General features: G+C 48.7%; 1 protein-coding gene across 1 annotated transcript; it reads left to right on the top strand.

Annotated features, from left to right (window-relative positions):
• The first annotated feature begins 239 nt into the window (after nucleotides 1-239).
• On the top strand, nucleotides 240-9,414 carry kbtbd7 (kelch repeat and BTB (POZ) domain containing 7). The gene is made up of 2 exons (XM_068040134.1): nucleotides 240-705; nucleotides 5,978-9,414. The coding sequence occupies exons 1-2, from the start codon at nucleotides 274-276 to the stop codon at nucleotides 7,469-7,471; spliced, it is 1,926 nt and encodes a 641-aa protein (XP_067896235.1). The 5' UTR covers nucleotides 240-273; the 3' UTR covers nucleotides 7,472-9,414.
• The last annotated feature ends 3,847 nt before the right edge of the window (nucleotides 9,415-13,261 follow it).

Here is a 13,261-nt window from a genome sequence, read left to right on the forward strand (position 1 = left end):
CTCGTTCTTGTGTGATCTGGTGGAATGAAAGGCTGCCTGCAGGGGGCGCGCCGGCGCAGTGAGCGGACACAGCTGGGGAGGGGGCGGGGCCTACGTCAAGGACGTTTCATGATGGGCATCCAGGATAGCCAATGGACGAAAGCAGTGGCCGGTTTTTTTTCATATGGGAAGATGATTGGCTGTGCGCTGCTGAGGCCCCGCCTCACTTTGGAGCCGGCAACCAGTGAGAGGGGGAGGGCGGGGCTTCTGTCAGCGAGAGCCGGCTGAAGCAAGATGGAGGCTCTGCCGTGCCTGTCGGGCCCTGAGCAGCTGGAGGACGCGGCCCACGCCCGGGCCCTGCTCCGGGAGCTCAAGTCCTTCTACGATGCGCGGCTGCTGGTGGACGTGACGCTGGAGGTGGACAGTGGCAGCCGTTTCCTATGTAACCGCAATGTGCTGGCGGCCGCCAGCCCCTACTTCAGGAGCATGTTCACAGGCGGCCTGTTCGAGAGCAAGCAGCAGAGCGTCACCATCCACGACGTGGACTCGGACTCGATGGCGCTCATCATCGACTACTGCTACACCGGCCGCGTCACTGTGTGCGAGGCCAGCGTGCAGAAACTCTACGTGGCCGCCAACATGCTGCAGCTCGAGTACGTCAGGCAGGCCTGCGCCGCCTTCATGGCCCGCCGCCTCGACCTCTACAACTGCGCCGGCATCCTAAAGGTGAGCGGCCCGGGGGCAGGCGTGGGGGAAGGGGAGTTGGAGGGGGGGTTGAGGCGGGGAGGTGGAGTGGGAGGAGGGGCTCGTGGGGGAGGGAGGCGGAGTGGGAGGGGGGGCTCGTGGGGGAGGGAGGCGGAGTGGGAGGGGGGGCTCGTGGGGGAGGGAGGCGGAGTGGGAGGGGGAGGGAGGCGGAGTGGGAGGGGCTCGTGGGGGAGGGAGGCGGAGTGGGAGGGGGGGCTCGTGGGGGAGGGAGGCGGAGTGGGAGGGGGGGCTCGTGGGGGAGGGAGGCGGAGTGGGAGGGGGAGGGAGGCGGAGTGGGAGGGGGGGCTCGTGGGGGAGGGAGGCGGAGTGGGAGGAGGGGCTCGTGGGGGAGGGAGGCGGAGTGGGAGGGGGGGCTCGTGGGGGAGGGAGGCGGAGTGGGAGGGGGGGCTCGTGGGGGAGGGAGGCGGAGTGGGAGGGGGGGCTCGTGGGGGAGGGAGGCGGAGTGGGAGGGTGAGGGAGGCGGAGTGGGAGGGGGGGCTCGTGGGGGGGGGGCTCGTGGGGGAGGGAGCTCGTGGGGGAGGGAGGCGGAGTGGGAGGGGGGGCTCGTGGGGGAGGGAGGCGGAGTGGGAGGGGGGGCTCGTGGGGGAGGGAGGCGGAGTGGGAGGGGGGGCTCGTGGGGGGAGGGAGGCGGAGTGGGAGGGGGGGCTCGTGGGGGGAGGGAGGCGGAGTGGGAGGGGGGGCTCGTGGGGGGAGGGAGGCAGAGTGGGAGGGGGGGCTCGTGGGGGAGGGAGGCGGAGTGGGAGGGGGGGCTCGTGGGGGGAGGGAGGTGGAGTGGGGGAGGGGGGGCTTGTGGGGGAGGGGGGCTTGTGGGGGAGGGGGGCGGAGTGGGAGGGGGGGCTTGTGGGGGAGGGGGGCGGAGTGGGAGGGGGGCTTATGGGGGGGCGGAGTGGGATGGGGGTGTGGGGGGCGGTGGGGGGCAGGCGGAGGGGGGTGTGGGGGGGCGGTGGGGGGCAGGCGGAGGGGGGTATAAAGGGGTGGGGGGCAGGCGGAGGGGGCTATAAAGGGGTGGGGGGGAGGCGGAGGGGGTATAAAGGGGTGGGGGGGAGGCGGAGGGGGGTATAAAGGGGTGGGGGGAGGCGGAGGGGGGCATAAGGGGCGGAGGGGGGTCGAGGGGTAGGGGGGCAGAGGGGGTCGAGGGGGAGGGGGGTATAAGGGGTGGGTGGGGGTCGAGGGGGAGGGGGTTTTATGGGGGGGGTGGAAGGGGAGGGGGTGGAGGGGGGTTGAATGGGATGGGGAGTTGAAGGTTTTGGGGGAGGGGAGGTGGTGGGGGGGAGGGGGTTTACGGGGAGGATTTTTTTGGGAGGGGGTTTGGGGAGGGTGGGGTTGGCAGAGGGGGTTTACAGTGAGGTGGTTTTGCGGGGAGAGGAGGTTTTGGGGAGGGGGGCTTTGCGGGGAGAGGAGGTTTTGGGGAGGGGGGGCTTTGCGGGGAGAGGAGGTTTTGGGGAGGGGGGGCTTTGCGGGGAGAGGAGGTTTTGGGGAGGGGGGGCTTTGCGGGGAGAGGAGGTTTTGGGGAGGGGGGGCTTTGCGGGGAGAGGAGGTTTTGGGGAGGGGGGGCTTTGCGGGGAGAGGAGGTTTTGGGGAGGGGGGGCTTTGCGGGGAGAGGAGGTTTTGGGGAGGGGGGGCTTTGCGGGGAGAGGAGGTTTTGGGGAGGGGAGGCTTTGCGGGGAGAGGAGGTTTTGGGGAGGGGGGGCTTTGCGGGGAGAGGAGGTTTTGGGGAGGGGGGGCTTTGCGGGGAGAGGAGGTTTTGGGGAGGGGGGGCTTTGCGGGGAGAGGAGGTTTTGGGGAGGGGGGGCTTTGCGGGGAGAGGAGGTTTTGGGGAGGGGGGGCTTTGCGGGGAGAGGAGGTTTTGGGGAGGGGGGGCTTTGCGGGGAGAGGAGGTTTTGGGAAGTGGGGCTTTACGGGGAGAGGAGGTTTTGGGGAGGGGGAAGGTGGTATTACGAGGTTGAGTGGGTTTTGGGGAGGGGCTGGTGGTATGGGGTTGGGTGGGTTTTGGGGAGGGGGAAGGTGGTATTACGAGGTTGAGTGTGTTTTGGGGAGGGGGAAGGTGGTAATACGAGGTTGAGTGGGTTTTGGGGAGGGGAAGGTGGTATTACGGGGTTGGGTGGGTTTTGGGGAGGGGGAAGGTGGTATTACGGGGTTGAGTGGGTTTTGGGGAGGGGAAGGTGGTATTACGGGGTTGAGTGGGTTTTGGGGAGGGGGAAGGTGGTATTACGGGGTTGGGTGGGTTTTGGGGAGGGGGAAGGTGGTATTACGGGGTTGGGTGGGTTTTGGGGAGGGGGAAGGTGGTATTACGGGGTTGGGTGGGTTTTGGGGAGGGGGAAGGTGGTATTACGGGGTTGGGTGGGTTTTGGGGAGGGGGAAGGTGGTATTACGGGGTTGGGTGGGTTTTGGGGAGGGGGAAGGTGGTATTACGGGGTTGGGTGGGTTTTGGGGAGGGGGAAGGTGGTATTACGGGGTTGGGTGGGTTTTGGGGAGGGGGAAGGTGGTATTACGGGGTTGGGTGGGTTGTGGGGAGGGGAAGGTGGTATTACGAGGTTGAGTGTGTTTTGGGGAGGGGGAAGGTGGTATTACGGGGTTGGGTGGGTTTTGGGGAGGGGAAGGTGGTATTACGGGGTTGGGTGGGTTTTGGGGAGGGGAAGGTGGTATTACGGGGTTGGGTGGGTTTTGGGGAGGGGAAGGTGGTATTACGGGGTTGGGTGGGTTTTGGGGAGGGGAAGGTGGTATTACGGGGTTGGGTGGGTTTTGGGGAGGGGGAAGGTGGTATTACGGGGTTGGGTGGGTTTTGGGGAGGGGAAGGTGGTATTACGGGGTTGGGTGGGTTTTGGGGAGGGGAAGGTGGTATTACGGGGTTGGGTGGGTTTTGGGGAGGGGAAGGTGGTATTACGGGGTTGGGTGGGTTTTGGGGAGGGGAAGGTGGTATTACGGGGTTGGGTGGGTTTTGGGGAGGGGGAAGGTGGTATTACGGGGTTGGGTGGGTTTTGGGGAGGGGAAGGTGGTATTACGGGGTTGGGTGGGTTTTGGGGAGGGGAAGGTGGTATTACGGGGTTGGGTGGGTTTTGGGGAGGGGAAGGTGGTATTACGGGGTTGGGTGGATTTTGGGGAGGGGGAAGGTGGTATTACGGGGTTGGGTGGGTTTTGGGGAGGGCGGAAGGAGTTTTATGGAGGGGGAAGGAAATTTACCTGGGGGGGAGGGTGCGGGGTTGGGGAGGGGTGAAGATTTTTTGAGAGTAGGAGGTTTGATTGGAGGGAGTTTGGGGGGGGCGCGGTGGTTTGAGTCGAGCAGGGCTTGTTGCGTTTGGGAGAAGGGGATTTGATGGGGGTGTTGAGTCGCGGAGGGCTATGGGGTTTGGGAGGAATGGAGGGGTGTCATCTGGGTGGAAGGTGATGGGAGGAGGGGCATGGGGACTGGATATGGGGGAGGAAGCAAAGGTGGGAGGGTGGAGATGGGGCTAGCGTGATAGTGTAGGGGTGAAATGAGCTGAGATTCCTGCAATCAGGGAAGATTGAACAGGCTGAGGGTAGATTCGGGACCATCATTTTTAAATCATCACAAATAAACCAAATTGGGAATTGAAAAACTTCTTCACTGAGTATTAGAATGTGGAACTCGCTACCACAGGGAATAGTTGAGGTGACCAGCATAGATGTGTTTAAAGGACACTTGGGTAAACGCATGACAGGAATAAAGGGCGTGTTGTTGGGGAGAGATGAAGGTGAAAGTGCATAGCATAGATGTCAGCCTAGACCAGTGGATATGTCTCTTTGCTGTTAGTTCTTTATTGTTTCAAGGCTAAGTATTAAAATATACTAGCCTGTTAATCAAAAACAATCCTTGACATTTTTTTTTACTGATTTGGATTATTGCCCCTGTTCCTTTCCTACCAATGCCCAGATTTCAACTTTGCTCTGGTTGTATGTTTGTCAAATCCAAGATCCATAATTGCATAATCCTGAGAGGTACAAACTAAACATAGTGGGATCGAGAGCAGTAATTAGTGGTATTGCTACAATGAGCTGAATTGTTTTTATGAATTCCCTTGTTATCTAAAGTCATGTGGTTACTTCTAAATTGCCCATTTACTATTAGCTGAACTATATTTTTAACTTGAGAAACCAAAGTGGATGATCTAAGCATGATATGAACACTGTCTCCAAATGGTCGTCTACTGAAACATGCTCCACTTGGTCTACTTCATTCCCCAGAACTAGATCTAGCACTGCTTCCTTCCTGGTTGGGCTGGAAACACACTGATTGGAAACAGTTCTCCTGTACATTTCCTTCAGAAAATAAGTCATGTGGTTAAATATAGCATACTTGAGGATCAGGTGACTTTGGATCTCTGGTTCCCAAAGCTCTCCTCCAATTGGGGTTTAGCTTACCTCTTGTCTGGGTCTGGTATAGACTAATTGGTAGAGATTGTGTACTGATTAATCAACAATTTCGTTATCATATGTGACTACCAAGATGGTGGTAGGAGAGGCAGATGGACTGTGGACCTTTTGTTCCTAAAGGAGTGTATTTTTTTAAACCTGTGATGGATTGTTCCATTTTTATGTTTGAGTCTGTTTGCTCAAGCTGCACCGCAGTACTAAGGGAGTGCTGTATTGTTTTTATTTTTAGATACAACACTGAAATGGGCCCTTTGGCCCACCGAGTCTGTGCCGACCAACAACCACCCATTTATACTAACCCTACAGTAATCCCATATTCCCTACCACCTACCTATACTAGGGGCAATTTACAATGGCCAATTTACCTATCAACCTGCAAGTCTTTGGTTCTCGGAGGAAACCGGAGCACCCAGCGAAAACCCATGCGGTCACAGGGAGAACTTGCAAACTCTGCACAGGCAGTACCCAGAATTGAACCTGGGTCCCTGGAGCTGTGAGGCTGCAGTGCTAACCACTGCGCCAACATCAGTTGTTAAACCATGGCTCCATCTCCCTGCTCACTAAAGAAGAGAAGGGAGATCTGGCCAACATTCATCCAACAACCAACCCCACCAAAATAGATTAACTGATCACTCTGCTCATTGTGGTACTTTTTATGTGTGCAAATGATAGCTGGACTTGCCTATATAACAGCAGTGGCCACATTAGCTGTGAGGCACTTTTGAGATGTCTTGAGGATGTGAAAGGTACAATGTCATTGCAAATTATAAAACTGTCCATTTGTCAAGTTTCATTACATGTAGAGGTGCTTGGCAGTCTTGTAAGTGTGCTGTTACCTTAGTTTGCAGATGCTTTCGACAATGTGGAGCTGAAAGAGAAGGCGCTTGCTTTCATCGCACGCAACTTGCAACATTTATGCAGAACAGAGGAATTGTGTGAGCTTTCACCTGAGCAGATGAAAGAAATCTTAAAGCTGGACACGTTGGATGTTGACAGTGAGAGGAAGGTGTGCACAGTTGCAATTCAGTGGATTGAAGCAAATATCAGTGAGCGTGCTGCACACGCACTGGACGTACTGAAGTGTGTCAGGTGGCATCACTTCAGTGAGAAGGACAGAATGTACATCGATGCACTTAAATCTCAGCCCTTTGTCAAAAACAAGCCTCTTGGCTCCATTGTAGATGATCTTTCTGCATCCAGAGGTGTTGATGTGCCCGCAACCCTACAAAACACTACAAAGAGGATTGGATTTAGTGCGAAGGAAATGGTTATATTCTTTGGCCATCGAAAGGAACCTTTCCTTTGTTATGATCCGTATTCTGGCGACATTTATACAATGACTTCACCTTTGACTAGCCCTGCTCTTACCAAGTCTATCAGTTCACTTGCTGTCTGTGTTTCACCAGACAATGATGTGTTTTTGGCAGCACAACCAACCAAACAGCTCTGGGTATATAATGCAGTTCAGAACAGCTGGCAGCAACTTGCCGAGCGACTGCTGGCGAGAGAGGGGATGGATGTTGCCTATCTGAATGGATATATTTACATCTTGGGTGGTCGAGACCCATCTACAGGCCTGAAGATTAAGGAGGTTGAATGCTACAGTATTCAGAGAAACCAGTGGATTTTTGTGACACCCCTGCCTCATGCATTGCATTCATTTGAACTGATTACAGTCGGGGACTGCTTGTATGCAGTTAATAATAAGAGGATGTTGTGCTATGTGCCAGAGAGGAATCAGTGGCTGAACTGTGCTTCCTTAAAACGGAGTGAGTTCCAGGAAGCTTGTGTTTTCAATGATGAGATTTATTGTATTTGTGACATCCCAGTCATAAAGGTTTACAACCCTTCAAAGGGTGAGTGGCGAAAGATTAGTGATATCCCTATTGATGCCAACATCCACAACTTCCAAATTGTTTGTCATGGGAACAAACTGCTTCTCATAACCACCACTGTTCCACAGTGGAAGAAGAACAGAGTGACTGTTCATCAGTATGATGCAAATAGTGATCAGTGGGTTAACATTGGTACAATGTTAGGTTTGCTGCACTATGACAGTGACTTCATATGCCTTTCAGCACGTCTGTACCCTTCATGCCTGGAGCCTGGGCAGAGTTTTATTAGCGAGGAGGATGATGTCCGCAGCGAGTCGAGTGCAGACTGGGATTTTGAAGGTTCAAGTGATATTGACTCTGAGTCGGGAAGCTCAAGTTCATTTTCGGATGATGACTGGCAGCCACCAGAAGGACTGAGAGTTGAAAGAATACAGCAAAATGGCCATTCAGTCCCTCCAGATAACAGAGCTCCTCATATCAATGGCCAGATCGGGAACTAACTGGCTCCATTTTAAATAGTCATTGAGACAAATCAAAAATAGTAAAAATAACTAGTATTTTTTCTGATTGTTGAAGATATGGTAGTTTTTGGACAAATACAGACAGTTATATTTTGCGGTACACATTGGTGTCTTTGGAGGAACTGGAAAAATAATAAAAGTTGCATTGAAAATAACACTTTTCTTATTAGCAGATGCACCATGAATTTGTTTTGTGTTCTGCTCTAGCTTTTTCCAAGTAGGCCACACTTTTTAAAGCAATGATTAAGGTAGTTTTAAAAATATTCAGAATTCTCCTTAGTAAAAATGGAGGTCTGAGAGTTAGATCTCTGCTGTTATACTGCACAGCTGTGTACGATGCTTCATGGAATCTCAAATCTTGTGTAATGCACTCAGATGATCTACAGTTGGGATGCAGATGAATTCATGAAGAATTGGTGTCAGTGGAAAAGGGCAGTTTCAGATTGGATGGCCTGGTGATTTAAAAGCACAAGGGGAATTCCAGAACTAACCCCATTGATGCTTTTGGCTCAGATTAGTCCTCTGCTTCAAATATTTATCCTGAACAGATGGATCTGCCTCAACCTCTCTCTTAGATTTTTGCTAAGCAAAGGTATTGAGGGTTATAGAACCAAGGTAGTTGGAGATGAGATACAGATCAGCTATGATCTAGTTGAATGGTGGTAAAGGATCGAGGGGCTGAATGCCCTACTCATGTACCTATGTTCCTTTCTAAAGCTTTTCATGCTCCAGTAACCTGTGTAAATAAATTTCTGCTCATCTCACTCTGACCATTTTAAATTTAAAAATGCTGCTCTGAAACTGATGGAGACAGACTAAAGAACACCTACATGTCTGGTTAAAAGGATCAAAATGGGGATCGGAAGTAGCTAGACATCTTTTAAAATATAATTTGTAGTATCTGTTTCAGAATTATCCCTCTTCTGTGTGACAGCATGCTTTGAGTCTGGCCACCAAATGGGTGGGCTTCTCTAGTCACTTTATTTCGTAATATTGAAAGAGCTTTGGAAATTGTGGGGTTGAAAGCATAAGATCTTCCTACCTTTTTTTAAAAAAGTGAACTGGCTTTCCAAGTTCATTTAAAGAAAATTGAATTGTATGGTAATTTGAATGAAAAGTTGAATTTAGCATGGAATTTACTGAATTGACCTGTTGAATTCATTGTAATTCATTCTCCCTTTGCAGCCTTGAGAGATATATATGGTGTTTCAAATGGACTTCTTTAAATGTTTTTACTCCTTTTTTTAGATGCCTTAAAAATCCTCTGCATTTATTTTAAGCTAGTTAATAACTGTATTCCAGTAGACGAAAGGTATTTTATGGAAGCATAGAAATGAGTCCTCGTTTGCCCCCAACTTGTTAGACATAAGTATTGAAAGTGTGTGCGTGTTTAAAGTATTTTCCATTTATTAACCTGAACAATTAATGCAAGCAGAAGACATGAGCTTTTCCATCTTTCTGTGCATTTAATCCTACCTGTCAGTGTTTTGTATAATTGGGTCGAATTTAAAAAGAGTAGTTTGACTTTCAGTTAAATAAAGTTGGCACATTTATTTAAAGCCCTTTTCCTGAAATTGGCCTGCATCACTCCAAGACACAAGTTATTTTATTTGGTTTACAAAATCCTCATTAGCTCTCCCAGCGTTTAGTAATTTGCTAGTGCTATTATGCATCGGCAGCAGTACAGAATATTTAAAATACACTTCAGGAAACAAATGTTTTTCATGGCATGATACGCAGTTTGATATTTTGTAAAAAGGCCTGTTATGTGATGGACAACTAACCCATAGACATTTTTGCTTATCTGTAGTATTATCACTACTTTTAATAAAGACTATCTTTTGTGCTTGTCCAAGTATTGAGAAATTCATTACTTGGAACATTCTCTATCAAATTCTGCCCAGTTTTAAATGGATAATGACTAACTTGGGTTTCCAAATGTCTTGTTCACGTAATAAAGTTCCAGTTCATTCTTTTGCCATATCACTGCACTATTTTCCTCCAGTATTTATCCAATTCCCTCTTTTGAAGGCTACTATTGAATCTATTATGAAATACAAGATGCTTTTGACTTTCAGGGATGGTAAGGCCTTTATTACAAATTCTGTGCGCTCTGGTCCTGATAAGCTCATGTTAAGTGTTTTTTATTGGTGATTTATTACTAGTTGATCTGTCATATCCTGATAGACTGGCATGTCGGAGTGCTGTTGCTGGGCTCAAATCCATCTGCAAGCAACTAGAAGCTGAGTGGTGATTGGGCAAAGCTCGGACTGATCACGTACCTTGAAATGTGAATGTTTAAGGGACCATTGCTCCCATAATCATGCTGGGATGGGGGGAGGGTGTAATGAAGTTTTTAGTGTGTAGTCACAGATTTAACTTCATTCAAACTAGGCAGAGTCCTCACTTGTTGGGTAATTTGCCATGTCCATATTATCTTTTTACTTTTTTTTGTCTCCTTTGCCATGGGTTTGTTTTTACTTGAACAAGTGCGGTATATTTGAAATAGCTGTTTGACCATAGGTAGGCTGTGTAACTTCTCTGCCATTTTGTATCTAGAGTACTTAAAATGACTTTTGCTCTCAAAGCAATTGACTTAAATCACAACTTTTGAGGAAATCAGAAGCTTGCTAATTTCAGTTTGCTTGAATATTAATTGGGGAGATCAATTAAAGGTGGGAAAATGGAATTGAGCTGATCCGTGATCTGATTGAATGCTGAAACAGGCTCTTGCACTGTGCATCTTCCATTCCTGAGGGTGAACTCAGTGTCAATAAACTTCTTCACATTGGCTAGCTACCATGCCAAGAGTGTCATATGCTTCAGGCTCCACATAAAGCTTGTGTTTTGGGATGGAGAGATTACTTATCTGACAATTATCTTCAAATGAAGTGATTCTTCCACATACTGTATGATTAGAGGCTAGGTTCCAGTGCATACTGCCAGCCAAACTATATGTCTACAGTAATATAAAAGTAAAATACTGCAGATGCTGGAAATCTGAAATGAAAACACCTGGAAATACTCAGGTCTGGCAGCATCAGTGGAGAGAGAAGCAGAGTTAACGTTCAGGTCAGTGACCCTTCAGTGTCTATGTCTACAGTGGTGGTCTGTGTGATCATAGAGTAACTTGTTTTTTGCTACTAATCCTCCAGTATCTCAAATTTGGGTGGGATGGAAGACAGGCCCTACCTAGAAGGCATAGTGCCAACTGCTATGATAAATTTTTAAAGGTTTGTAGCAGTGTTTAGATGGTAACAACAAATTTTATATAACACCTTTTAACGTAACAAAATGTCCCAGGAGCATTATAAAACAAAGTATGACACCGAGCCCCAAGAGCTATTGGGTCAGATGACTAAGTGTCTGAAAGGAAGAAAGCGAGGCGTAGGGAGGTATTTCAGAGCATGGGGCCCAGGCAACTGAAGGTGCAGCCACCAATGGTGGAGCGATTTAAAATCAGGGAGGCCAGAATTAGAGGAGTCCAGATATCTCGAAGGGTTGTGGGGCTGGAAGAATTTAGAGATAGGGAGGGGTGAGGCCATCTGAAAACAAGAATTCTAAAATAAAGACATTGCTTGACAGGGCCCCAATGTAAGTCAAAGCACAGGGGTGCTGGGGAAACTGGATTTGGTGTGAGTTAAGACACGGGCAGCAGCGTTTTGGATGACTCAGGTTTGTGGAGAGTAAAATGTGGGAGACCATAAGGCTTTTAGTAAATGTGTGGCAACTTGCATGTTATCAATAGGAACCTGATATCAGTTGCCCAAGAAATGACCTGCCTGCTGGGCTTTTGAACTAACTGGTAGTACAGAATACCTGGTTTCCTGCGACTTTAGACAGGTTTGATTTGTGTTCTTGCACCAAAGAAAACCAACAGCTGAAAATGCCAAAGGTACACTGCAAAAAAAAAAAAAATCCAACATGGTATAAACGATGATCCAGGTCTGACTGGTGTGTGGCAGCTAAATAAATAAATTGATAAATCGATAAATTGAGAATTGACTTCACAGAAGGGTGGTGATAATGCTCTGCTTGGGGAAGAAGTAACCAGTGGAGTTCTGCAAAGATTTATTCTGGGAACCCTGCTGGTCTGTTAACAAATGACTGGATTAGGGTGACCGGTATTTGTTAAATGTGCTTTTGATGCTGTTCTGGGTAGATTGTGGGAGACTGAGTAGCTTCAGAGTTGAACCCATTAAAGAGATTGATAAGGTTCCTATTTATGAATTGGTATAGTGCATATAGGAGCAGGTAAGCCTGTCTTAAACTGCTAGGGTTAGGAAAATAAACCAAACTCCACTGCAGTACAAATAAACATCTCCCCTTAAATGGGTGAAAACCATTGAAATTCCCAGGGATAATCTAAAATGGTCATGAGTGGCAGACAGGAGCTGGCAGTTATTCTCAGACTTTATAGGACCCCAAATAGCAAGTTGTACCACCGACCCTGGAATAATTATGGAGTTTCTAGCAGACAACCTGGAAGGAAGAAAACATTTGAATAACAGAATATACTGTTTGTAATAAATTCAGTTCTTTTGTGGGTATGACTTAGAATATTTAAATATGGAAATTGTTAGTGTAAATGTCACTGGAAATGTCACTTCCTTCGTCAGGGTTTTGAGAATGGGATGAAAGTTAAGAATCAAAGAGACCAGGGTACTGGAAATGAATTGCCCTTGTGGTTCACAAGCCTCTTTTCCCATTGATCTTCAATTGATTCAATTAAATGGTTAAGTGTCCACATTTTTATTTAATTGGATGCGGGCGTCACTGACAAAGTCGGTACTTATTACCCATCCATAATTTTCCTTGAGAAGGTGATGGTGAGCTGCCGCCTTGAACTGCTGCAGTCTATCTGGTGTCGGTGCATCCACATTGCTGTTTGAGTTCCAGAATCTTGACCCAGCCATGAAGGGATGGTGATAAATTTCCAAATCAGGATGATGGAACTTTTAGGTGCCTGTTGGTTGTGTTGTAAATGATACTTACCAGTTATTAGCCCAAGCCTGAACTTCTGCCAGGTCTTGCTGCATAAGGGCATGGACTGCTTCATTTGAGGATTTGCTAATTGTCCTGAATACTGTGAACAACCCCATTGCTTATAGAACATTACAGCGCAGTACAGGACCTTCGGCCCTCGATGTTGCGCCGACCCGTGAAACCATCTGACCTAAACTATTCCATTTTCATATATATGTCTATCCAATGACCACTTAAATGCCCTTAAAGTTGGCGAGTCTACTACTGTTGCAGGCAGGGCGTTCCACGCCCCTACTCTGAGTAAAGAAACTACCTCTGACATCTGTCCTATATCTATGTCCCCGCGTGTTTGCCATCACCATCCGAGGATGATGGACGAAAGGTCATTGATGAAGCTGAAGATGGTTGGGCTTAGGACACTACCCAGAGCAACACCTGCAATGATGTCACATGGCTCAGATGATTGTGGTTGCTGGAGGCCAATCATCTTCCTTTGTGTTGGGTATGACACCAGCCTGTGGAGAGTTTTCCCCTGACTTAAGGCACATGCAATATGAATGTAAGCTAGCAAAAATATAAAAACTGACTGTAAAAGCTTATTCGGGTACGTAAAAAGGAAATGTTTGGCTAAGACAAAGTCAGGAGAATTTATAATGGCGAATAGAGAAATGGCAGAGAAGGCAAATGATTACTTTGTGTCTGTCATCACAGAGGACATTACAAGAAATCTCTCAGAATTAGAGATCCAAGGGATATGGGGGAAATGAGGAATTGAAGGAAATT

This window comes from Heterodontus francisci, chromosome 10 (genome assembly GCF_036365525.1).
Source record: "Heterodontus francisci isolate sHetFra1 chromosome 10, sHetFra1.hap1, whole genome shotgun sequence".
Taxonomy (NCBI): domain Eukaryota; kingdom Metazoa; phylum Chordata; class Chondrichthyes; order Heterodontiformes; family Heterodontidae; genus Heterodontus; species Heterodontus francisci.